At 41.8% G+C, this 26,755-nt stretch overlaps 1 protein-coding gene across 5 annotated transcripts in view; it reads right to left on the minus strand.

Annotated features, from left to right (window-relative positions):
• Positions 1-26,755, minus strand: part of LOC140727536 (dual specificity tyrosine-phosphorylation-regulated kinase 1A) — a 144,558-nt gene that overhangs the window by 25,823 nt on the left and 91,980 nt on the right. For all 5 annotated transcript variants that reach the window (XM_073044989.1, XM_073044986.1, XM_073044990.1 and 2 more), the window contains 2 exons: positions 22,986-23,105; positions 15,674-15,862 (listed from right to left, as the gene is read on the minus strand). In XM_073044989.1, coding sequence (XP_072901090.1) covers positions 15,674-15,862; positions 22,986-23,105 — 309 coding nt within the window. The remainder of the gene's footprint in view (positions 1-15,673; positions 15,863-22,985; positions 23,106-26,755) is intronic.

Below are 26,755 nucleotides of genomic sequence, written 5' to 3' on the forward strand. Positions count from 1 at the left end.
GGGTCCAGTATGTAGTGCTATTACAAACTAAGCACAGCAGCACCCCTATTTTCTTAGAAGTTTGTGAAGATTCAGTATGCCATCTAAAACTTTGACAAACTTCAACGGATGTGAGATGGAGAGTATATTCACTGATTGCATTACAGCATGGTAAGGAAACACCAATATCTTTGAACAGAAAAGCCTACAAAGAGTAATGGATACAGCCCAGCCAATCAGAGGTAAGCACTCCCCACTATCGAGCACATCGACATGGCATCACAGGAAAGCAGCATACATCATGAAGAAACCCACCATCCAGGTCATGCTCTCTTCTTGTTGCTGCCATCAGGAACGAAATGCACGAGCCTCAGGACACACACCACCAAGTTCAGGAACTTATTTATTTAGTGATACAGCTCAGAGAAAGCCCTTCCAGCCCTTTGAACTACGGCTCCCAAGCAACCCCCGACACTTCCCCTTCCTCCACCATCAACTCTGCCCTCAACTGCAGCTCTCCCATTTCGCACGTCTGCCCTCACCCTATCCTCCCACCACTCCACCAAAGATAGGGTTCCTCTTGGCCAGTGGGATCTCCCAATGGCCACCCATTTTAATTCCATGCGCCATTCCCATTTTGAAATGTCAATCCATGGGCTCTTCTACTATTGGGATGAGGCCATACTCAGGTTGGAGGAGCAACACCTTACAGTCTGTCCATAAATTTGCTGCTGATACAACCATTATTGATAGAATCTCAGGTGGTGACGAAAGGGTGTACAGTAGTGAGATATGCCAACTAGTGAAGTGGTGCCGCAGCAACAACCTGGCCAACAATGTCAGTAAGACAAAAGAGCTGATTGCGGACTTCAGAAAGGGTAAGATGAAGGAACCCATACCAATCCTCAGAGGGATCAAAAGTGGAGAAAGTGAGCAGTTTCAAGTTCCTGGGTGTCAAGATCTGAGGATCTAATCTTCTCCCAATCCAGGTGGCCCCCGCTTTTCGAGCGTTTGCTTTACAATAACTGGCTTACATTAGTACCTGTTTTCGCTAACCAAAGAGGATCTTCACTTTTACGAAAAAAAGACGCCCGCTTTATATGTGTGTTTACCCCAAGAAAGACTACAATGACCGTGAAGCCTTGTGCGGGCAGTTGCTTGCGCATGTGTGTACATGTGTACACATGTGCGTATGTATGCGTGTATGTGCCGATTTGCTTTCTCCAAATCAATTTTGGCTTGCTGCCTTCCCAAGTTTGATCAGTGAAACGACACCGTACCTACAATATTTCTACTTTATATAGGGTGTAAATTTATCATATCATTCCTGCTTTTACTATATGTTAGTGTTATTTTAGGTTTTATGTGTTATTTGCTTTGATTTGGTAGGTTATTTTTTTGGGTCTGGGAATGCTCAAAAATTTTTCCCATAGATAGATAGATAGATAGATAGATAGGTACTTTATTCATCCCCATGGGGAAATTCAACTTTTTTCCAATGTCCCATACACTTGTTGTAGCAAAACTAATTACATACAATACTTAACTCAGTAAAAAATATGATATGCATCTAAATCACTATCTCAAAAAGCATTAATAATAGCTTTTAAAAAGTTCTTAAGTCCTGGCGGTAGAATTGTAAAGCCTAATGGCATTGGGGAGTATTGACCTCTTCATCCTGTCTGAAAGTCCTGGCGGTAGAAATGTAAAGCCTAATGGCATTGGGGAGTATTGACCTCTTCATCCTGTCTGAGGAGCATTGCATCGATAGTAACCTGTCGCTGAAACTGCTTCTCTGTCTCTGGATGGTGCTATGTAGAGGATGTTCAGAGTTATCCATAATTGACCGTAGCCTACTCAGCGCCCTTCGCTCAGCTACCGATGTTAAACCCTCCAGTACTTTGCCCACGACAGAGCCCGCCTTCCTTACCAGCTTATTAAGACGTGAGGCGTCCCTCTTCTTAATACTTCCTCCCCAACACGCCACCACAAAGAAGAGGGTGCTCTCCACAACTGACCTATAGAACATCTTCAGCATCTCACTACAGACATTGAATGACGCCAACCTTCTTAGGAAGTACAGTCGACTCTGTGCCTTCCTGCACAAGGCATCTGTGTTGGCAGTCCAGTCTAGCTTCTCGTCTAACTGTACTCCCAGATATAAATTAATGGTAATTGCTTCTTCGATTTACAACATTTCGGATTACAAACGGTTTCATAGGAACGCTCTACCTTCAGATTGCGGGGGAAACATGTATTGAATATATTGATGTAGTTATCAAGAAGGCACTTTTTCAAAAATCAAGTGCAACAGACTGCAAGGCAGTGTGCAAATGAGTACTGGCTCCAGCTCAGTGAGGACATTCAGACAGCAACTGTGACAGGAAACACCAGATTGATGGAGGCAATCACCTGAAGGTGGAGTCTCATGTAGATAGGGTGGTGAAGAAGGCTTTTGGAACGCTGGCCTTTATAAATCAGAGCATTGAGTACAGAAGTTGGGATGTAATGTTAAAATTGTACAAGGCATTGGTAAGGCCAAATTTGGAATATTGTGTACAGTTCTGGTCACTGAATTATAGGAAAGATATCAATAAATTAGAGAGAGTGCAGAGACGATTTACTAGGATGTTACCTGGGTTTCAGCACTTAAGTTACAGAGAAAGGTTGAACAAGTTAGGTCTCTATTCATTGGAGCGTAGAAGGTTGAGGGGGGATTTGATCGAGGTATTTAAAATGTTGAGAGGGATAGATAGAGTTGACGTGAATAGGCTGTTTCCATTGAGAGTAGGGGAGATTCAAACGAGAGGACATGATTTGAGAGTTAGGGGGCAAAAGTTTAAGGGAAACACGAGGGGGTATTTCTTTACTCAGAGAGTGATAGCTGTGTGGAATGAGCTTCCTGTAGAAGTAGTAGAGGCCAGTTCAGTTGTGTCATTTAAGGTAAAATTGGATAGGTATATGGACAGGAAAGGAGTGGAGGGTTATGGGCTTAGTGCGGGTAGGTGGGACTAGGTGAGATTAAGAGTTCGGCACGGACTAGGAGGGCCGGAATGGCCTGTTTCCGTGCTGTGATTGTTATATGATGTATAATGGTATCAAGACGGCTCTTGGCCCATCGCAGAGCAAGACAGCACCCCTGAAGTCATCCAGTGGTAAAATAATCACCGATAAAAGCAAGCAGATGGAACGCTGGATAGAACACTACTCTGAGCTCTACTCGAGGGAAAATGTTGTTAGCTCAGCCATTGATGCCATCAATTGTCTACCAGTCATGGATGAACTCGAGTCCAAACCAACCACTGAGGACCTCTACAAGGCAACTGACAGTCTGGCCCCAGGGAAAGCTCCCTGGCAATGATGAGATTCCTCCAAACCTGATCAAACACTGCAAGACCTCACTCCTCTAACCTTTACACGAGGTCCTCCGTCAGTGCTGGAAGGAAGGAACCGTACTACAGGATATGCGCGACTCCAAAATTGTCACTTTGTACAAGAACAAGGGTGATAGGAATGACTGCAACAACTACAGAGGTATCTCCCTCCTGAGTACGTCGGCAAAGTCTTTGCTCGTGTAGCTCCAGCACGTCTACAAACTCTGGCAGAACGGGTCTACCCTGAGTCCCAATGTGGTTTTTGCGTAAGGAGGTCAACTGTTGACATGATTTTCTCACTCCGTCAACTCCCGAAGTGCAGGGAACAAGTCAAGTTTATTGACATTTCGATCATACACTGCTGGTACAGTACACAGCAAAAATGAAAAAACATTCCTCTAGAACCCTGGTGCTACAGGAAACAACACAAAACTACACTAGACTATGTGAGACCGCACAAGGTTACACTAGACTACGTAAAACAACCTAAAAACTGCACTAGACTACAGACCTGCACAGGACTACATAAAGTGCACAAAACAGTGCAGAGCAGTACAAAAATTAATAAACAAGACAATAGGCACAGTAGAGGACAAATTACAATATAATAATAAATGATGTAGATGTCAGTCTAGACTCTAAGTATTAAGGAGTCTGATGGCTTGGGGGAAGAAACTGTTGCAGTCTGGTCGTGAGAGCCCGAATACTTCGGTACCTTTTCCCAGACAGCAGGAGGGAAAAGAGTTTGTGTGAGGGGTACGTGGGGTCCTTCACAATACTGTTAACTTTGCAGGTGCAGTGTGTGGTGTAAATGTCTGTAATAGCAGGAATAGAGACCCCAATGATCTTCTCAGCTGACCTCACTATCCGCTGCAGGGTCTTGCAATCCAAGACAGTACAATTCTCGAACCAAGCAGTGATGCAGCTGCTCAGGATGCTCTCGATACATCTTCTGTAGAATGTGGTGAGGATGGGGGGGGGGGGGGGGGGAGGAGATGGACTTATCTCAGCCTTCACAGAAAGTAGAGATGCTGCTGGGCTTTCTTGGCTATGGAGCTAGTGTTGAGATACCAGGTGAGATTCTCCACCAGGTGAACACCAAGAAATTTGATGCTCTTAACGATCTCAACGGAGCCATCAATTTTCAGCAGAGTGGTCGCTCCGTGCTCTCCTTAAGTCAACGACCAACCCTTTTGTTTTGCTCACATTCAGAGACAGGTTGTTTGCTCTGCACCAGCCTGTTAGCCGCTGCATCTCCTCTCTGCATGCTGACTCATCATTCTTGCTGATGAGACCCACCACTGTCGTGTCATCAGCGAACTTGATGATGTGATGCGAGCTGTGTATTGCTGCAGTCATAGGTCAGCAGAGTGAACAGCAGTGGACTGAGCACACAGCCCTGGGGGGACCCCGTGCTCAGTGTGGTGGTGTTGGAAATGCTGCTCCCGATCCAGACTGACTGAGGTCTCCCAGTCAGGAAGTCTAGGATCCAGTTGCAGAGGGAGGTTTCAGGCCCAGCAGTTTCAGCTTTCCAATCAGGTGCTGTGGAATGACTGCGTTGAATGCTGAACTGACATCTATGAACAGCATTCAAACCTATGTGTCTTTTTTGTCCAGGTGGGTGAGGGCCAGGTGGAGGTGGTGCCGTCTGTTGAGCGGTTGGGACGATACGCGAACTGCAGTGAGTCTAGTAAGGGGGGCAGCAGGGTCTTGATGTGCCTCATGACGAGCCTCTCGAAACACTTCATGATGATATGGATGTGAGAGCAACGGGACGGTAGTCGTTGAGGCAGGACACTGAAGACTTCTTCAGAAATGGGACGATGGTAGTGACCCTGAAGAACGTTGGAACGACGGCGCTGCTCAGGGAGATGTTGAAGATGTCAGTGAGAACATCTGCCAGCTGATCTGCACATCCTCTGAGCACTCTGTCAGGAATATTGTCTGGTCCAGCAGCCTTCCGTGGGTTGACCCTGCATAGAGTTTTCCCTCACATCGGCCACGATAAGCCACAGCACTTGGTCATTGGGAGAAGGAATGGTCTTCCTTGCCACCACGGCATTTTCCGCCTCGATACGAGCGCAGAAGTTGCTCAACGCATCTGGGAGGGAGGCATCACCAGCACAGGCAAGTGATGTTGTCCTGAATGCCGTTCCACAGACGCCGCATGTCACCCCTGTCCTGGAAGTGGCTGTGGATTCACTAGGTGTGTGCACGCTTTGCCTCTCTGATGGCCTGGGACAGTTTGGCCTTCGCTGTTGTTAGGGCTGCCTTGTCCCCTGTTCTGAAGGCGGAGTCGCGTGTCTCCAGCAGCGCACGCACCTCCGCTGTCAGCCATGGCTTCTGGTTAGTGCGTATAGTGATGGTCTTGGACACAGTGATGTCATCGATGCACTTGCTGATGTAGCCAGTCACTGATGCTGTGTACTCCTAAGTTGGTAGAGGCACCATCGTTTGCAGCCTCCCTGAACATGTGCCAGTCAGTGTACTCAAAGCAGTCTTGAAGAGCAGAGATGGTTGCTGCTGGACAGGTTTTCACCTGCGTCAGAACTGGCCTGGAGTATCTGATGAGCGGTCTGTATGCTGGGATTAGCATAACAGAGATGTGGTCTGAGTAACCCCTCTATGTTCCTTTCATTGACTTGACCAAGGCATTCGACTTTGTCAGCAGGGATGGGCTCTTTCAGATTCTCCTCAAGATCAGCTGTCCCCCGAAACTCCGAAGTATCATCAAGTCATTCCATGACAACATGAGGGCTACTGTTCAGTATGATGGCAGCTCATCAGAACCCTTCACTGTTCGTAGTGGAGTCAAACAAGGATGCGTGTTGGCCCCAACATTATTCAGCAGCTTCTCTGTGCTATTGAAGCATGTGTTTGGGACGTCGACAGAAGGCATCTCCATGCACACCAGGTCTGATGGGCAGCTGTTCAACCCTGAGCGCCTGAGAGCAAGAACAAAGGTGCGAAAGATCTTAATACATGACATGCTCTTTGCCGATGATGCTACTATAACCTCACACACCAAACAGCAACTACAAACACTCATGGACCGCTTCTCTAAGGCATGCAAGGATTTTGGGCTTACCATCAGCCTAAATAAAACAAATCTCCTTGCCCAGAATGTAGTGGAGACGCCAGTCATTACCATCGACAATTACGATCTAGAAGTGGTCCATGAGTTCACATACTTGGGGTCGACCATTAGCGACTCTCTCCCCCTCGATGCTGAAATCAATAGGCGTATTGGCAAAACAACACTGATCCTTGCTCGACACTCCTCGCGGGTCTGGGAGAATCCAAAACTCGCTACAAAGACCAAGACTGCTGTGACATTGCATGTGTTATCAGCACCCTCCATATGGTAGCGAGACTTGGACCATCTACTCCAAACAGGAGAGGGCTCAATAGTTTTCAACTGCGCATGCTTCGCCGCATCCTCAGCATCACCTGGAGAGACAGAAGTCCCAAACTCTGAGATCCTCTCCCACGCTGGACCTCCCACAATGTTCACGCTTTTTTTTGTTCACACTTTTAAGACAAGGCAGATTGTGCTGGCTAGGCCACGTCTGTCGTATGAAGGATGGTAGACTGCCAAAGGACATCCTCTATTGAGAACTAGCAACAGAGAAGAGGAATGTTGGTCCCAGCTTCACTTCAAGGACCTCTGCAAGCACGACATGAAAGCCTTAAAAATCAACACAGAGTGCTGGGAGCAGATGACCGCAACAAATGGCGAAGTACTCTTCAGCAACACCTAGAGCAAGGCGAAAAAGTGATCCTGAGTCAGTTTGAGGGGCAGAGAACTAAACGGAGAGCACTGCGGACAACAATTCCATGATGCCCTACACATACTGCAACTGTGGCAGAGTCTACCGTTCCAGGATCAGCCTCAATAGCCACAGTTGACGCTGCTCAACAAACCAGTGACTATCAGAGGCACAGTACCCATGGTCAACCACGACCGACGGAGGCCACACACAATTGACTTATTTGTCTTCTCTATTAGGTACTGCATTGAACTGCCGCAGCTGCTAAGTTAACAAATTTCACGTCACATGCCGGTGATAATAAACCTGATTATGAAGTAGCCTCCAACCTGATGGCATGAATATCGATTTCTCGAACTTCCGGTAATGACCCCCCCCCCCCCCACCCCCCAAGCCTTCAACATTCCCCTCTTTCACCTTATCTCCTTACCTGCTTATAACCCCCCTCCAGTGTTCCTCCACTTTGTCTTTCTTCCATGGTCTTCTGTCCTCTCCTATAAATACCTTCTTTCTCCAGCCCTTTATCTCTTTTACCAATCAACTTCACAGCTTTTTATTTCACCCCTCCCCCCACCTTCTTATTCTGACTTAACTTTTTTTCCCCCTCCAGTCCTGATTAAGGATCCCAGCCCAAAACGTCGACTGTGCCTGGCCTGCTGAGTTACTCCAGCATTTTGTGTATGAGCTGACCAATTAACTCAGTACCTCTTTGAGTGAGAGGAAACCAGAGTTCCCGGAGAAAACCCATGCATTCCACATGGAGGCAGTACAGAGACAACTTACAGAACAGCTTCAGAATTGAACTCAGACCTCCGGAATGTCCCAAGTTGTAACAGTGTCACGTTAACCTCCACACTACCATGGTACACTGTTATTACCTCTCAAGCTCTTGAACCAGAGCGACACCATTCCCTCTAATATTTTGCTTTTACAGTTGCATTGTTCTGAGCAAGAAAGTTTTACACAGCCTGAAAATTGTGTGACACTTTAAATTTTAATAATATGCATCAGTGTGCCAGCGGTTTATTAACAATGAGATATCAACATCCATTCTGTGTTTATTGTTACAATTTGTAACAGTGTTGTAACTTGAAATACTGACAATGTTTCAAAATATATTGAAGCTCTAAAATGTTTCAAAGATTGTGGTATACTTACGATTTTAGAAAATTTATGGATTATACTCTTTAACACATGACTACAAAGTATTCACAATTATATTAATATAAATTCAAAATAAGATTAACATTATATAAAAGAAAATTCCAGCTACTTCTGAGACAAAGGCTATGTCCACGGGAGTATTTCAGCTATGGAGTGGCTGCGCGCCTGCGCAACTTGGAGGGAGCAGTGCACGGGGGATAACTTCACTCACCTCATCACTGAACTGTTCGCACAACCTATGGACTTAATTTCAAAGACTCTTCGTCTCAAGTTCTCTATATTTATTGCTTTTTTTTTCTCTTTGTAGGTGCACTTTGTTATCTTCTGCACATTCTCCATCTAGTTGGGTGTGGTCTTTGATTCTAATGTGTTTCTTTGTCTTTGCTGTGAATGCCCACAAGAAAATGAATCTTGGGGTTGAATATGGTGACATGTATGTACCTTGATAATAAATGTATCTTGAACTTTTTCAACTTTCATAATTTTCCAAACACCACAGGCGCAAAAATGTACAAGACTATTGAAATGTAGTTATGGCGCTGAACTGAGTTCCTCCAGCTATTATTTAGCGTTGTAGAAATTGCATTAAAATAAAGGGCAATGTAAAACCTAGTAAACGTATACCTTTCAGCCCAGTCGTAACAGTGGAGAAACTTGTACAAATGATAATCAAGGACAGAATGAGTGATCATCTGGACAACTGTGGACTGAATAGTGAAAGCAAGTAAGTTTTCAAGGGCACAGTTTTTACTGAACTTCACTGCACTTTTCAAAGAGGTAACAAAGATGTTTGGTACATGACATCAACCACATTTCTGCATCAATGTTTGTAACGTATATACTGGTAGGAAGGACAATAAAAGACAATTCACAAAAAAGAGATTTTGGGACATCTGTATACAAATATTTGAAAGCTTTATGTCAAGTTGCGAAAAAGGTTTTAAAAAAAACCCACACCCCGCACTTTCCATTTCTACCTCCTACCCAAGATCCACAAACCTGCCTGTCCAGGTAGACCTATTGTCTCAGCTTGCTCCTGCCCCATCGAACTCATTTCTGCATACCTTGACACTGTCTTATCCCCCCTTGTTCAATCTCTTCCCACCTATGTTCGTGACACTTCTGACACTTCGAATTTTTTCAATGATTTTAAGTTCCCTGGCCCCCTCTATCTTATTTTCACCATGGACGTCCAGTCCCTATATACCTCCATCCCCCACCGAGATGGTCTCGAAGCTCTTCGGGCTTTTTTTGGATTCCAGACCTAACCAAATCCCCTCTACCACCACTCTCCTCCGTCTAGCGGAATTAGTTCTTACTCTCAATAATTTCTCCTTTGGCTCCTCCCACTTCCTCCAAACCAAGGGTGTAGCCATGGGCACCCGTATGGGTCCCAGTTATGCCTGCCTTTTTGTTGGCTTTGTGGAACAGTCCATGTTCCAAGGCTATACCGGTATCCAACCCCCTCTTTTCCTTTGCTACATCGACGACTGCATTGGCACTGCCTCTTGCACACGTGCTGAGCTCATCGACTTCATTAACTTTGCCTCCAACTTTCACCCTGCCCTCAAATTTACCTGGTCCATTTCCGACACCTCCCTCCCCTTTCTTGATCTTTCTGTCTCCATCTCTGGAGACGGCATATCTACTGATATCTACTATAAGCCTACAGACTCTCACAGCTACCTGGACTATTCCTCTTCCCACCCTGTCTCTTGCAAAAAGGCTATCCCCTTCTCACAATTCCTCCGTCTCCGCCGCATCTGCTCTCAGGATGAGGCTTTTCATTCCAGGACGAAGGAGATGTCTTCCTTTTTTAAACAAAGGGGCTTCCCTTCGTCCACCATCAACTCTGCTCTCAAACGTATCTCTCCCATTTCTCGCACATCTGCCCTCACCCCATCCACCCGCCGCCCCACTTGGGATAGGGTTCCCCTTGTCCTTACCTACCACCCCACCAGCCTCCAGGTCCAACATATAATTCTCCATAACTTCCGCCACCTCCAATGGGATCCCACTACCAAACACATTTTTCCCTTCCCCCCCCCCTTCGTTTTTTTGCAGTGATCGCTCCCTGCGCGACTCCCTTGCCCACTCGTCCCCTGCATCCCTTCCTACCGATCTCCCTCCTGGCACTTATCCTTGTAAACGGAACAAGTGCTACACCTGCCCTTACACTTCCTCACTCACCACCATTCAGGGCCCCAGACAGTCCTTCCAGGTGAGGCGACACTTCACCTGTGAGTCGGCTGGTGTGGTATACTGCGTCCGGTGCTCCCGGTGTGGCCTTTTATATATTGGTGAGACCCGACGCAGACTGGGAGACCCTTTCGCTGAACACCTACACTCGGTCCGCCAGAAAAAGCAGGAACTCCCAGTGGCCACACATTTTAATTCCACGTCCCATTCCCATTCTGATATGTCTATCCATGGCCTCTTCTACTGTCAAACTGAATCCAAACTCAGGTTGGAGGAACAACACCTTATAGCCTCCAACCTGATGGCATGAACATTAACTTCTGTTAATGCCCCTCCTCCCCTTCTTACCCCATCCCTGACATATTTAGTTGTTTGCCTGTTCTCCATCTCCCTCCGGTGCTCCTCCCCCCTCCTTTCTTTCTCCTGAGGCCTCCCGTCCCATGATCCTTTCCCTTCTCCAGCTCTGTATCACTTTCGCCAATCACCTTTCCAGCTCTTAGCTTCATCCTACCCCCTCCGGTCTTCTCCTATCATTTCGCATTTCCCCCTCCCCCCACTACTTTCAAATCTCTTACTATCTTTCCTTTCGGTTAGTCCTGATGAAGGGTCTTGGCCCGAAACGTCGACAGTGCTTCTCCCTATAGATGCTGCCTAGCCTGCTGTGTCCTACCAGCATTTTGTGTGTGTTGTTAAAAAAAATAGCACATGATACCCTGGACCTTATAAAACAATGGCTTGTCAAAACTGTAGTACTCCCACCAGTTCTCAGCATCATATTACAAGAAAGATATGGCCTTAGAAAGAGCATTATTCTAATCTCCTGGAGAAGGGAATTTAATCACATGGACTGATGGAGAAGGTCAGGTTGCTCTCCTTGAAACCGAGGACAAGATAAAATTATGAAGCTTGTAGATGGCAGATGAGGTGTCTGCAGTGGTGAAAGTGGTTTGAATTGAAAGCAATTAGCATAATGTCAAAATATTTAAAATATTTTAAAATGCAATGAGTGGCTAGGATTTTGGAGTGGAAATGGAGACAGATTAACAAATGGTGTTCAGAAGGAAACTCAGTAGATAATCAAAAAGATATATGTCAGGCAATGGAAGGTTGTCGGCTGCAGTGGTGGAAGCAGCTACAATAGGGTCTTTTAAGAGCCTTTTAGATAGGTATATGGAGCTTAGAAAAATAGAGGGCTATGCACAAGGGAAATTCTAGACAGTTTGTAAAGTAGTTTACATGTCGGGACAACATTATGGGCCGAAGGACCTGTAATGTGCTGTAGATTTCTATGTTCTAAGATGGCAGAGTAAAATGAGCTCAATTAAGAATTAAAAATGAGTCAATATGGACCTGATGGGCCAAATGTGTCAACTAGCCTGTGTCAATCTATGATTCTGTGAAATCCAAATTCCAACAATTCTTTGGCGATCATTGACAAAATGATAACACCAGAGAAAGATCTCTTTTCTCAAGTCTATAACCATTTCATGGATATTGTTAATCCTCTTACTTTACAAAGACAACAGATTCAAGTTAAATGCTACTGTGTATGACATGACCTTCTGCAGTTTGTATCACACATCCAAAACAGTAAATTTCAAGCATTTGAAAAGCTATTCAGCTAAGAGTAAAGATATGTCACATGCATCTTCACTATGATGAGCTAAAACTAGTCTAAATTTTAAGCCTTTTGATGGCAATTTAAGACAACTGTAAGGCCATTATTAGAATTTTTCAACTGAAAATTTTGAGATTCAAAGGGCAGAAACATTTAAAACATAGAAAACCTACAGCACAATACAGACCCTTCGGTCCACAATGCTGTGTCGAACATGTACTTACTTTAGCAATTACCTAGAGTCACACAGAGCCCTCCATTTTTCTAAGCTCCATGTACCTATCCAGGAGCCTCTTAAAAGACCCTATTGTATCCACCTCCACCACAGTCGCCAGCAGCCCATTTCACGCACTCACCACTCTCTGCGTAAAAAACTTACCCCTGACATCACCTCTGTAACTACTTCCAAGCACCTTAAAACTCTGCCCTCTCATGCTAGCCATTTCAGCCCTGGGAAAAAGCCTCTGACTATCCACACGATCAATGCTTCTCATCATCATATATATCTCTATCAGGTCACCTCTCATCCTCCACCGCTCCAAGGATAAAAGGCAGGGTTCACTCAACCTATTCTCATAAGGCATGTTCCCCAATCCAGGCAGCATCCAAGCATATCTCCTCTGCACCCTTTCTAGTTTCCACATACTTCCTGTAGTGAGCTGACCAGAACTGAGCACAGTACTCCAAGTGAGGTTTGACCAGGGTCCTATATAGCTGTAACATTACCTCTCGGCTCTTGAACTCAATCCCTCGACTGATGAAGGCCAATGTACCGTATGCCTTCTTAACCACACAGTCAACCTGCACAGCAGCTTTGAGTGTCCTACAGACACAGACCCCAAGATCCCTCTGATTCTCCACAGTGCCATGGGTCTTACCATTAATACTATATTCTGCCATATTTGACCTACAAAAAAAGAAACACCTCACACTTATCTGGGTTGAACTCCATCCACCACTTCTCAGCCCAATTTTGCATACTATCGATGACCCGCTGTAACCTCTGACAGCTCTCCACACTACCCACAACACCCCCAACCTTTGTGTCATCAGCAAATTTATTAGCCCATCTGTCCACTTCCTCATTCAGGTCATTTATAAAAATCATGAAGAGAAGGGGCTCAGAACAGAGCCCTGAGGGACACCACTGGTCACCAACCTCCATGCAGAATATGACCTGTCTATAACCACTCTTTGGCTTCTGTGGGCAAGCCAATTCTCGATCCACAAAGCAAGGTCCCCTTGGATCCCATACCACCTTACTTACCCAATAAGCCTTGCATGGGGTACCTTATCAAATGTCTTGCTGAAATCCATATGCACTACATCTATTGCTCTACCTTCATCAATGTGTTCAGTCACATCCTCAAAAAATTCCATCAGGCTCATAAGGTGCCCTTCACAAAGCCATGCTGACTATTCCCAATCATATTACGCCTCTCAAAATGTTCATAAGTCCTGCCTCTCAGGTTCTTCTCCATCAACTTACCAACCACTGAAGTAAGACTTACTAGTGTATAATTTCCTGGGCTATCTCCACTCCTTTTCTTGAATAAGGGAACAATATCTGTAATCCTCCAATCCTCCAGAACCTCTCCTGTCCCCACTGATGATGCAAAGATCATTGCCAGAGGCTCATCAATCTCCTCCCTCGCCTCCCACAGTAACCTGAAGTATATCTCGTCCGGTCCCGCTGACTTATCCAACTTGATGCTTTCCAAAAGCTCCAGCACATCCTATTTCTTAATGTCTATATGCTCAAGCTTTTCAGTCCACTGTAAGTTATCCCTACAATCACCAAGGTCCTTTTCCGTAGAGAACACTGAAGCAAAGTTTCATTAAGTAGCTCCACTACCTCCTCTGGTTCTATATACAGTTTTCCACTGTCACACTTGATTGGTCCTATTCTCTCACATCTTATCCTTTTGCTCTTCACATACTTGTAGAATGGCTTGGTGTTTTTCCTTACTCCAGCTTGCCAAGGCCTTCTCATGGCCCCTTCTGGCTCTCCCAATTTCATTCTTAAGCTCCTTCCTGCTAGCCTTATAATCTTCTAGATTTCTCAAATTACCTACTTTTTTGAACCTTTTGTAAGCTTTTCTTTTCTTCAGGACTAGATTTTCAATAGCCTTTAATGCACACCCAGTTCCTGTACCCTACCATCCTTTCCCTGTGTCACTGGAACATACCTATGCAGAACGCCACACAAATATCCCCTGAACATTTGCCACATTTCTGCTGTACATATTCCTGAGAACATCTGTTCCCAATTTATGCTTCCAAGTTCCTGCCTGACAGCTTGATATTTCCCCATACTCCAATTAAACGTTTTCCTAACTTGCCTGTTCCTATCATTCTCCAATGCTATGGCAAAGGAGATAGATTGTGATTACTATCTCCTAAATGCTCTCCCACTGAGAGATCTGGTGCCTGACCAGGTTCATTTCCCAATACCAGATCAAGTACAACCTCTCCTCTTGTAGGCTTATCTACATATTGTGTCAGGAAACCTTACTGAACACGCCTAACAAACTCCACCCCATTTGAAACCCTGGTCTCAGGAGATGCCAATCAATATTAGGGAAATTAAAATCACCTACCATGACAACCCTGCTATTATTACCTTTCCAGAATCTGTCTCCCTATTTGCTCCTCAATGTCCCTGTTACTATTGAGTGGTCTAAAAAAAATTCAGTCCAGTTATTGACCCTTTCCTGTTCCAAACTTCTACCAACAGAGTACCACATACAAGATGCACTGGAGCAACTAACCAAGAATCTTTAAGCAGCACCTTCTGAATCTATGACCTCAAGCAGCAAGAAGGGCAAGTTGCCCTCTAAGCTAAACACTATCCTGATTATATTCCTTGCTATCACTGGGTTGAAATCCTGGAACCCCCCCCCACCCCCCATAGCATTGCAAAAATACACGTACTTAATACTGCAGTAATTCAAGAACCTTCTCAATTCATTGCAACCTTCACAATGGGAATTAGTGATAGGCAATCAACTCATGCCTAAGCTTCCAAAGCCCACATCACTTGAATGAATGAACAAAATAGTAACATTTGGGTTTTCACTGGAGCTGGTCTGGCAGATTTTATAGACTATTGGATGCTCATCCCATTGATAACTAATTCGCTTCCATTAGATATTACACTGCATTCTTCCAGTAAACCCATTAACTATAAAAGGGAATGAAAAAAGTATTATCTTAGAAATCTAAAACTAAAAAAAAAAATGACTGAAAGACCTAGAAGTTCTTCTATCTAAAATGTTTCAGTTTCTGTTCACATGGATATGGCCTGACCTGCTGAGTACTTCCAGTATTTTTCATATTTATCTTAAATAGTAACACAGGAACTGGGGCCCAGAAATGTGACCCAGATCACCCAGTCAACAAATTTCTGTATAGCAAATTATCAGTTTTACCACTTTAAAAAACAGGATGATTACCTGGGGATAAAAGAGACAACCTATGGTATGTGGATATAACTTTCATCACTGAACTTACTTTAATCTATAATTAACCTAAAAGCCAACTAGTTTGTTCATAAAATTAACACTAACCTGCCCAAAGGACCCTTTCCCAATTAAGGAGTCAATTTCATAGCGGTCCATCCACTTTTCCCCATTTTTTACTATGTAGTCATAGTTGTCATCATCATAGCCATCATTATAAACTTTTCTTTCCTTTTTATGGCTGGAATCATCTCCTTGACCCTGTTGGTGCCGTCGTTTCTTTTTTGCATAGTATACCTGAAACATAAAGAAGAAATTCACTTCAAGTATTTGCACTGTTTACCAAAGCATCTGCTGAGTATCTAACAAGGACGAGAGATCTTAAAAAGCTGGTCACTTTGCTTCCTTGTATTCCAAAGTGAATATAGTTTACTTACCAATCTGTTGCATTTACAACCTTGCAATGAAAATTTACACAAAAGTTAATTTATTTGTGCAGAAAGTAACAAAGGGCAGGAAAGGGCAGGAAACTAAATCCAATTGCTGCAATGACAGTCTGAATACTTAGGTATAATAAGAGTATGATTAAGGAAAATTTCTTCTTTCTTATGGCTGGTGTATTTTCAATATGAATTGCAGTAAAAAATCTGCAGTTGGCAATGCTTTTGTTGTTATATATTTGGTTCTGTGCAAAACCGGCAGGTGCAAGTCTAAAGGTTACACATAGGGTTAGTAAACAAATTGATTTCTGTTAAATCATTTTCTGGAAGGTTTCTATTATGTTCTAGCCTTTGCCAATGCATGGCTAAATACAATCTGAAATACTGACCTTAGTTATAAAGGATAGATGCACATTCCTATACCATGGAGGTAAAAGAGTACTAAAGCCAGAATGATAAAATTACCTTAATTTCTCAAATATATGTAAGATTGCCAGTAAAGGAGACAAGCGCTATTTTTGCAAGTACACCCCATTGTTTTAAAATGAACAAAATGATGCAAAAAAGATTGTGTAGTTAGTTACAAGTTGTATTAGTGTAGCAAAATCAAATTTATGCCTCATACCATATTTTCCAATTTATGTTAAAAATCTGAGTAACAGACACAAGATTCTTTAGATCTCAAATCAGCAATTTCTTGGAGATAAGAACATTCTACATGCAGCCATACCACTTGCAATCATCCAGAAGCAAAAGGAACAAATCAAAGGTATAACTCATCCCATTTCTCCCATTTGGAGGAATGTTGTGACTGATTGAAAAACTACCTTTTCACGGTGAGCACATGTAATGCACAGACAAATCGAAACTGCTGGATAAATTACAGCACAGAAACAGATGTTTAGCCCATCAGATCTATGCTGGCTTCCTGCAGAGCAACTGCTTCAATCCCACTAATTAGTTTAAATGAAACACCTATTTCAATAATCAGTCCTATTATCCTAGTATATTCCTGTTGGTTTCAGTGAGACCAATTCCCTTTTTCATAGCCCTGTTTGATATATTTCTGCTATCTTTACAGGGAAGGTTCAAAATTAGCATAATTTAGATTAGAAACTATTCACTTTACATATTCTATGTTTGGCCCATTACTTGTATACCTGCTATAACTAACAGCTCTGTTCAAGCACACCAGGATCTTATATAATAATCCCTATTCCCTGCAATCAAACTATTTTCTACCCTTCATTGCTCAAATGAAAAGAACTCCAGCTCCTCCAGTCTAAACTTGGAGCTGAAATACATGTCCCTGGAGTCATTCCAGTGTATCCCTTCAAGAGTCACTCCACAATGCTCCTATACAGTCTTTCATTGGTACTGAACATAATTATACAAATAATCCAATTCAGAGTCTGAATTGCCTGGAAGTACTCCATGCTACAAGGCATCTTACTTATATCCTTTTATAAACCATTTGCTCTTTCTGCACATTCACAAAGTTTCAGATTTTTTTTATCATCTCAGTTGTTACATATCCTTAGGAATGCTGCTATTTAGCCTATAATCTTCCATCATTCTTCATACTCATTACATTTAATAAATGTCATTACATTTAATAACTCTGAAATTTTACTGCATACAGTTTTATCCAAATATACAGCTTTGTCCAGACAATTGCCTGGAACCCCAACCAATTTAAATCAAAATTGGCATAATTTTCACATTTTAACTTCACTCACTCCCAGTAAACACTAGACAAGGAGAATCAACTCAAATCCAGAATAAAGCTGTCAACTTTAGATCCTCAGCAATAGGACACAGGCAATACTTGAGACAAAGGCAAGATATTCATTAAAACAATCACAACAGAGTAAAAGTTTTTTTGAAAATTCCCTCTCAAGAACAAAATCTTCACTACTCACCCAATTCTCTCAAATGCTTCCAATCAACTACAATACTCACCACAAAAATATTCTTAATCCCACCATCATTACAACTCCCCATGTACAATTTCAAGGGCCTTGAACACAATGTAACCTGCACCGATGTCTCACTTTCCAAAAATTTTGTTTGATCCCTCTAATCGGGTTTCCATCCAGCCATAGCATGAAAAGAACTCTTACAGCAAATCTCTTAATTTCTGATTGCACAAACATCTAACCTTATCTCTCTTTAGCCTTCAGCATACTTATTTGATGACTCCTCTAGCAATTGCTCATTGTTACATTTGGTGTCACCCAAGAACCTACTCATCTCCTGATTTCTCAGCTATACAATGGCGCTTGGCAACATTTCTCGTAAATATTGATAAGATTGCTGTGAACCCAATTACAAACTAGATTACCTACCAAAAGAGACCTTCCCTCTCACCTACCTGAAAATGAAATCAAACACAATTTTCATAATTAACTGCAAAATGAGCTTCAAACTACAGACACCATTATATCCAAATTTCCATATCCTATTTCAGCTCATCTGCCAGATTACTTTAACCTATCCCTGGCAAACCACTCTCAACCCATCCTCAGTAAACTCAAATTCATGCAAAATCAAGCCGCCTACAGCCTAAATTTCCTTACATACATCACCCCTGTGCTTGCTTCCAGATGAATTACTCCACTGTGCCAGAGCCCATCAAAAACACAAGCATCTGTAGCCCTATAATTCTTTGGGAAACCTGCATTCCTCAGACTGCCACTGAAATAACTTGCTCAGCTTTCTACTACCTTCAGAACATTCCCAGCAATAGCTTAGCATGCCTTTCTTTCTCATTTGCCTCCTTTAAAATGAGCCTTAAGGTATACTATATAACTAGTTATTATCTTGTTACTATTTTGCTTGCTTTCTAGTATAGCACTGTAGAACATTTTCTGATATTAAGCGCACTACCAAAATACATGGATGATCTTGTGATTTTTGATCTTGATTACCAATTACAGAAGTGAGCTAGAACTGAATCTTTGATGTTTTTAAATCAGTGCACATGGTTTACTTATACATTGATGAATCAAAGGGGCCAAGGGGAAATGCCAAGATGCTGTCTTCTCAATAAAATGCATTTTAATAGTTGCAGGATAAGAAACCAATTCAGTCCATATAATTCATTTAATTTGCTTAGTGCACTTCTAATACCACAAACTCCTGCAATATCAGCATTATGCTGGAGTTCACTGATGCCAATATGATCAAAAATGTTTTAGTCATTGCAACCAAAATTATACTACTTCAGACCTATTTTATATAACTTTTGATCATAACATTAATATCTTATTTAAGAAATCTGTTTCAACTATTGTTTTCTTCCACAGAGCTTATCACAATTCATTTGAACTACATTTCCTCACACCAAAAAATGATCAAAGCTACAGTCATAAAACCGCATGTGGCTCACAGCATTAAAAATCAAGTAAAAGGATAAATAAGCCCATAATGGCTTTCGGGGACATTACATTGATTTATGACCAACTGGCAGTATTTGCATATATAAAAAAAACTAAATAATTTGGTCATGCACAAATTATTACTTTGGCCATGCTGCAAAACACTTCTGAAGTGCTCATTTGAAATAACACTTTAATACGGTAAACATTCATTAATCTCAAACAAGTGTACTCTACTCATTGTGTTAGTGAAAGCTCCAAGTACAATGCTGTAAAGTGATCCCTGATTCTACAAGTACTTCTGACTACGATTCTGCAATTCAATTCTCTTTTGAATTGTACCACAAGATCTACGACTATTACTATTTCATGCACTGTAATCCAGATCGCAAAATGTAATCATTCAGGAAAGTACTGCCGTTAAACACTCATGATCTAGTAATATGGGACAAAACAAGGCTATTGAGATTTTGTGTACAAATGAAAATTATTGTATTTTGGCAGAAAGAATATGAAAGAGCACTACAAACAAAACAGTGAACTGAATGGAGATTATAGAAGCAGGAAGATCTGATTCTTTTGCCAATCACTTTAAATTTCCATACAGCTATAGTTAGTTTAAATTACTGGCTTCTAACTTTGATGACAAATTTATAATGTTACTCTGTTAAACAAATTTCAAAAGTTTAACTACCTCCATAGCACTTATCAAGAACCCTAGCATCTCCAGCACAACCAGTCTGTAATAACTCCATACCGGGATTTATCTGGTCACAGTTTAAAAATGTCAATTAATTTTGACTTGGATTGTTGTCTTCATGACATAATGCTATGTGTTCAAGATCTACTGAATTAACCCTCCCCCTAAAAATTATCAAATGATTACATGTGCAATAAACTATCATCTAGCTTCATTAGATGTAATTTGGAATTTTATAACCAGCATTAGTGATCTAAGGTCTAGTCTAGTATGATTTCTCTACTTTATCTGATCAATCCTTCAGGCACTTGATCACTCATTTTTATTCAAACCAATATCACTACTGCTTCCTCCTTTATGCCTCTAAATTCTGCTTTCTCTTATCAAGTGATGATAGGTATAAATAATTTATAAGAATTTGTTTGATTCCTCAATCCTTCCACCCCTTTCACCATAAAGATGTTTGAAAAGTCTTTGATTCCAATTCAATTACTAATACATTGACAAATTCAACACTTGCACTCTTTTTTCCCTGAAGATCTCTTCTTGCAAAATATCCAGCTTTGTTCTAAGTAACATCCTTTCTTCCCACTCTATCTACTGTCTTTCATGAAGCAGAGAACTTTGTGTGGTCTTCCCTTCCCCACTGCATGTGTATTCTAAACGTGCATGACCTGTTCAAATCTCAAATACAGTAACAATTAGTTGGGAGTACAGGAAGGAGAGAGAGAACCTCGTGTTATGGTGTCATGACAACAAGTTTTTCATTGGTGTCAGGGAAACAAAGAGCTGGTGGTCAACTTCAGGAAAAGGGTGGTGCACAAGCTCCTGCTTACATGAACAGTAATATGGTCAATAGGGCAGAAAACTTCAAGGTCCTTAGACTGGATATCACCAATAACCTGTCCTGGTCCATGCAAGTGGAGCAGCTCCTCTATTTCCTCAGAAGGCTTAAAAAATTTGTCATGCTCCCTTTGACCCTGACCAATTTCTAACTAGTGCACCATAGAAAGCATCAAACCTGGATGCATCACAGCTTGATACAACAACTGCTCTGACTGACTGCAAAAAATGCATAAACTATATATTTCAGCACACCAGCCCTGCCTCTGTAGACTCTGCATATTTCTCATTAGCTCAGTAAAGACCATACAATATAGCAGACCATTTGGCCCATCAAGTCTGCTCCGCCATTCAATCATGGGCTGATCCAATTCTTCCAGTCATCCCCACTCCCCTGCCTTCTCCCCATATCCTTTGATGCCCTGGCTAATCAAGAACCTATCTCTGTCCTAAATATACCCAATGACTTGGCCTCCACAGCCGCTCGTGGCAACAAATTCCACAGATTTACCACCCTCTGACTAAAGTAATTTCTCCGCATCTCAGTTCTAAAAGGACGTCCTTCAATCCTGAAGTCATGACCTCTTGTCCTAGAATCCACCACCATGGTAAATAACTTTGCCATATTGTAGCCAACATAATCAAAGATCTCACCCACCCCAGGCATTCTCTCTTCTCCCCTTTCCACTGGGCAAAAGATGCAAAAGACAAAGCATGTACCATCAGGTTCAAGTTCAGCTTCTATCCTATTGTTACAAGACTTTTGAAAGTACGATAAGATGGACTGTAAACCTCAAAATCCACTTGGATATAGCCTTTTACCCTATTGTCTGCTTGCACCTTCTCTGTAATGGTAAACTGGTGAATTATTACACTGAAGTACAGTGAAAACAACTTGCCTTGCAATTGCTTCAAAAGGTCAATTCTTTACAACAATGCATTGAGGAATACAGGTTAAAACAGTAACAGAATCCAGAATAAGTGTTAACAGTTACAGTGAAAGTGCAGTGCAGCCAAGAACCACAGTAACACCATGAGTGGGCATGTCTCAGGATGATTAGGGTCCTTTATAATGGATGTTGGCTTCTTGAGGCACTATCTCTTGTCATTGATGGGTTGCGCCTGTGATGGAGCTGGCGGAGTCTACAACCTTCTGTATCCTCTTGTGATCGGTACATTACAGTCTCCATACCAGGCTGTGAAACAACCAGTCAGAATGCTCTCCGTCATCCATAGAAATGTGCAAATATGTAACATAACCAATTTCCTCAAAATCCAAAGAGCCGCTAGCATGCCTTCTTCACAACTGCATCAACATGCTGGGCCAAGATAGAACCTCTGATATATTGGCAGCCAGGAATTTAAAGCTGCTCACCCTTTCACCGCTAACCCCTCTGAGCACTGGTGTGTCTTCTCCCAACTTCCCCTTCCTGAAGTCCACAATTTTTTGGTCTTGCTGGCAAAGTGTAAGGTTATTATTCTGACTCTCAACCAGCCAATACATCTCACTCTTGTATGTCTCCTTGTCACCATCTGAAATTCTGTCAGCAACAGTGGTGTCATCAGCAAATTTATCAATGGGGTTTGAGTTGTGCATAGCCATACAGTCATGAGTGTAAAGGAAGTAAAGCAGTTGGCTAAGCACGGATGATTGAAATGTACTTATGTTGATTGTCAATGAGATGTTATTTCTAATCTGCACTGACTGTGGTCTCCCAATAAGTGAATCCAGCATCCAGTTGTAGAAGCCCAGGATTTGAAGCTGATGTTTAAAACTGGGAGAATGATGACATCATAGAGCAGGGCCACTATACACCTTTCCAGAGTAACAAGTGAACTGAAAGCTCTTTTGTATGACACAAATTTGAAACATCTAATTAACACATTCAATTAGACACTTGAGAAAACAAATAAACACCATTAAATGGAATTGTATGCACTTTCAAACTGTTATTGAAGAACTGATTTAATCACAAGCTATATCATCTAATTAAATATTTCAAAATAAATGTCTGCTCAAAATTTATCAATGTGTATCATAAATGGAACAACTTTACCTCATTAATGTGTTTGTATGTTTTGATCAAATCTACAGAAAGTTTCCTCAATGGAGCAGTGATAGGGTCACGGAAAGTTTGGGGCATTCGTCGCTGCAACATGACAACATCAGGCATCACCTGTAAAAAAAAATACGTCAATATTTATTATTTGAAACTTCATCCTTAATATCAAGATAAAAGCGAATTCTGAGAAAGTAGCTCAGTACCATGAAATAAGAATGACCTGATTTTAAAAACTAGTTCATAGTAATCACTTAATTTTACACCCCAAAATAAACAAATTTTCTTGTGCATCACCCACTGGCCTACACAGCTTGCTTTCAGAAGCAGACAGATTACCACTGAAATCACCAAAATCCGAGCAACTCTTATAATGCTATGCACAAATCAATACTTTTAAAATCAAAGGATGCATTATTTTGTAGGATAATAAAAAGCAGAAATCAAAATAAAATCTGAACTTCAAAAATATTTTAAGAGGCAAATTATTTTCCTTAAACATTGGAATACAAACTTAAAATAAGAAATATTCCAAAAGCACACAATGCAAAATCAACTGCAAAAAACCTAATCTTTTCTTTCAATGACACATGTTCTACCCATTGTGGAGAACTTAATTATAACAGCAGGCTTAAATGAAATTAACTAAGAAAATAGTAGTAAATCATACAGCCCCTCGCTTCCACTCATTATGATGGCACTGATCTACTCAAGGTCTCATTTTTACTTCTGTGCCGGCTCTGCACAGCGTTCTCTTCTCCAATCTTTCAAACACTGATTTACTGCCTTTTTCAGAAGGTACAACTGAAACATTTAAGAGACACTTAGTCAGGCCCATTAATAGGCAGAGTATTGGAGGATATTGACCAAGCAAGGGAAGACGGGATTAGCTTGGACAGGTGCCATGCTCAGCAGGAAGAGAGGGTCAAAGAGCATGTTTCTATACTGTTGTCTTTAATGTTTAAATACCTTAATGATCTAGCCTACACAACATTTGAAACCAGAGAATTCCTTGAGTTTCACTACCTTAGTCCAGAAAACCATTAAGAGCAGAATTAGGCCATTTTGGCATATGGAGTCTGCTCCACCATTCTGTCATGGCTGATCCAAATTTCCCCCCGGCCCCAATTTCTTGCATTCTCCCCATATCCTTTCATGCCCTGACCAATCAAGAGCCCATCAACCTCTGCCTTAAAAATAAAGACTTGGCCCCCACAGCTGCCTATGGCAAAGAATTCCACAGATTCATCACTCTCTGCTTAAGAAATTCCTCCTCATCTCCGCTCTAAAAGAATGCTCCTCTATTCTGAGGCTATGTCCTCTGGTCTTCAGACTCTCCAACCACAGGAAACATCCTCTTCACATCCACTCTATCAAGGCTTTTCACCATTCAATAGGGTTCAATGAGTTCATCCTTTGTTCTTCTGAAGTCTAGCAAATATGGGCCCAAAGCCATCAAATGCTCTTCATATGACAAGCTTCTGTGAGAAGAACAGTTAAATTCCTCTTAAATGGGTCTATGAAAGAAATAAGGATCTGATATCACAGTTTGCTTCTATGAGATATTCTAGCTCAGGACAGAAGCAGAATATTCAGTAGCTAGTAACTAACTTCCAGGAGTTAGACAGTTAAGTGCAACTACAAAAGCACTTGAGATGCAGCCTCGTACAGGACTAACCGTCTTATCATCCCATCCGTCACATAAAATATTTGCTCCTTTCATGTTTAGCATCTTGAAACAACACACAATATATTCAATAGCTTCTCCAATATATTCCAGATCCAATACATAGAACTACGCATCAGCAGATGAATTAAAGACAAAGACCTGCAAGTCCCTCTCCAAATAACACAATACTCAGACATGATTTTTTTTTAAAAATCCCCTTTCTGATCTTGTAGTTTTTAAATCCTGTTAGGTGAAACTCTACCATGGCCTAGACAGACATAACAAATTCCAAGACACTCTACAACAAAATCTAAAACAGCCAGTCCACAAAGTGTTCTTAATTTAAAATCCTTAATCATTTGCCCAAGAAGTGACAAGCACAATGTGGTGAACATGATATAAAAGAAAGTAACGTATCCTATATCCTATTTAACTATTTAAGCATAATCATTCAAGAGCCTGCACATTTTCCACTGAGAGTTGCTAAGATTTATCCAAGTAATTTGATGCAAAACCACACAGAGAACACAAAAATATTTACCAGAAATAACCAAAATAAAAGCTTTCAGTGGCTGCCTATTATAGTTCAAATACATACATCTGGTAATGAACAGAATTCGTGGAGGTCCATTACCAATGGTCGTCCACAGGGATTATTTCCGGGGCCAAACAAATGATATGGCTGAAAATGTAGGTGGACTGACAACACAAAAATTGGTAGCTATGGATGGTGAACATCGTCAAAGGTAGGACATAGATCAGTCAAGTGAAAAAATGTGGACAAGTGTGAGGCACTATACTTGGAGAAATCAAATGCAAAGTAAAGTATACAGTAAATGGCAAGATCCATCAGAGAACTGATGTACAGAGGGACACTGGATATAGTCCATTGTTACAGGGGTTCACAAAGCCCTAGCTTAATGGTATTGATTCAAGGCATAAAAAAGGTTGGGAACCCCTGCCCTAAAGTGACAACACTAGCTGTAGATAGGATGATAAAAGATGGTATAAATCATGGTTGCTCTCATCAATCAGGACACTGAGTATAAAAGTCAGGAAGTCAAACTGTTGTTGATTAGACTGTGCCTGGGGATTATGTGCAATTCTGGTTGCTGTATTTCACAAAAGATATGGAAGCTGTAGAGGGTGTAGAAGAGGTTCACTAGGATGTTGCCTTAAATTAGACAGCATTAATTACAAGGACTGGTTGGACAGACTTGGATTATTTTCTCGGGAGCAGGGGAGCTCAGAGGAGATCTGAAAGATGTTAGTTATGCAAGGCTCAAATAAGGGAGACAGAAAGAATCTTTATTCCCGGGGGGGGGGGGGGGCGGGGGGGGGCGAATGTCAAACACTAAGTTTGCTCATATTCCCCAGGATTTTGAATAATTTTATATCTCACTTAAAGATTAAATTATTCAAAATGCTAATAGAGTTGATGGTGATGAGGGGAAGGGCAGTGGGAAGAAATGTCGTCCCCCCCCCGCCCCCAAACACTGTGGTGATTAGAGGGCCAGTGTTAAAATGAACTAAAAGCAGAACATAGGAGATACTCAGCTGGTCAAACAGCATAAGGTGTTTGGCTTAAGTGTATTACTGATTCAGGGTCTTGATCTGAAATGTCAACTAGCACCTTTCTCCTTCCATGATTGCTGCTTGATCAACAGTTTACACAGCATTCTGTCTTTGATCCAGATTCGAGCATGTGCAGTTTTTTGACTTAGGCATCTTAAAATAAGGAGTCATCCACTAGGAATTGCCTTTTATTCACACTAGGAATTACAGAGGGCGAAGGATATTCAAACAGAGTCCTCTTAACCAAATCAATACACTTTTTCATACTACATAAAGGGATTGGACAGGAGGGTGGAGTTAAAGAATCACTAATGTCATGCTAACAGCTGAGCAGGCTTGAAGACTGAATGACCAACTGCTGCCAATACTCCTTCAGTTATTTTTACAATCCTTAAGCTGGATTTGAATAAAGCTACCCTCAAACATATTCCAGATTTTTATAAAATCACTATTCTTCCTTATGGGCTGACTGGCTCCAGATCTTCAACAATGCCCAACCACAAGCAAAACTTTGTATTTCACA

This window comes from Hemitrygon akajei, chromosome 5 (assembly GCF_048418815.1).
Source record: "Hemitrygon akajei chromosome 5, sHemAka1.3, whole genome shotgun sequence".
Lineage (NCBI taxonomy): Eukaryota > Metazoa > Chordata > Chondrichthyes > Myliobatiformes > Dasyatidae > Hemitrygon > Hemitrygon akajei.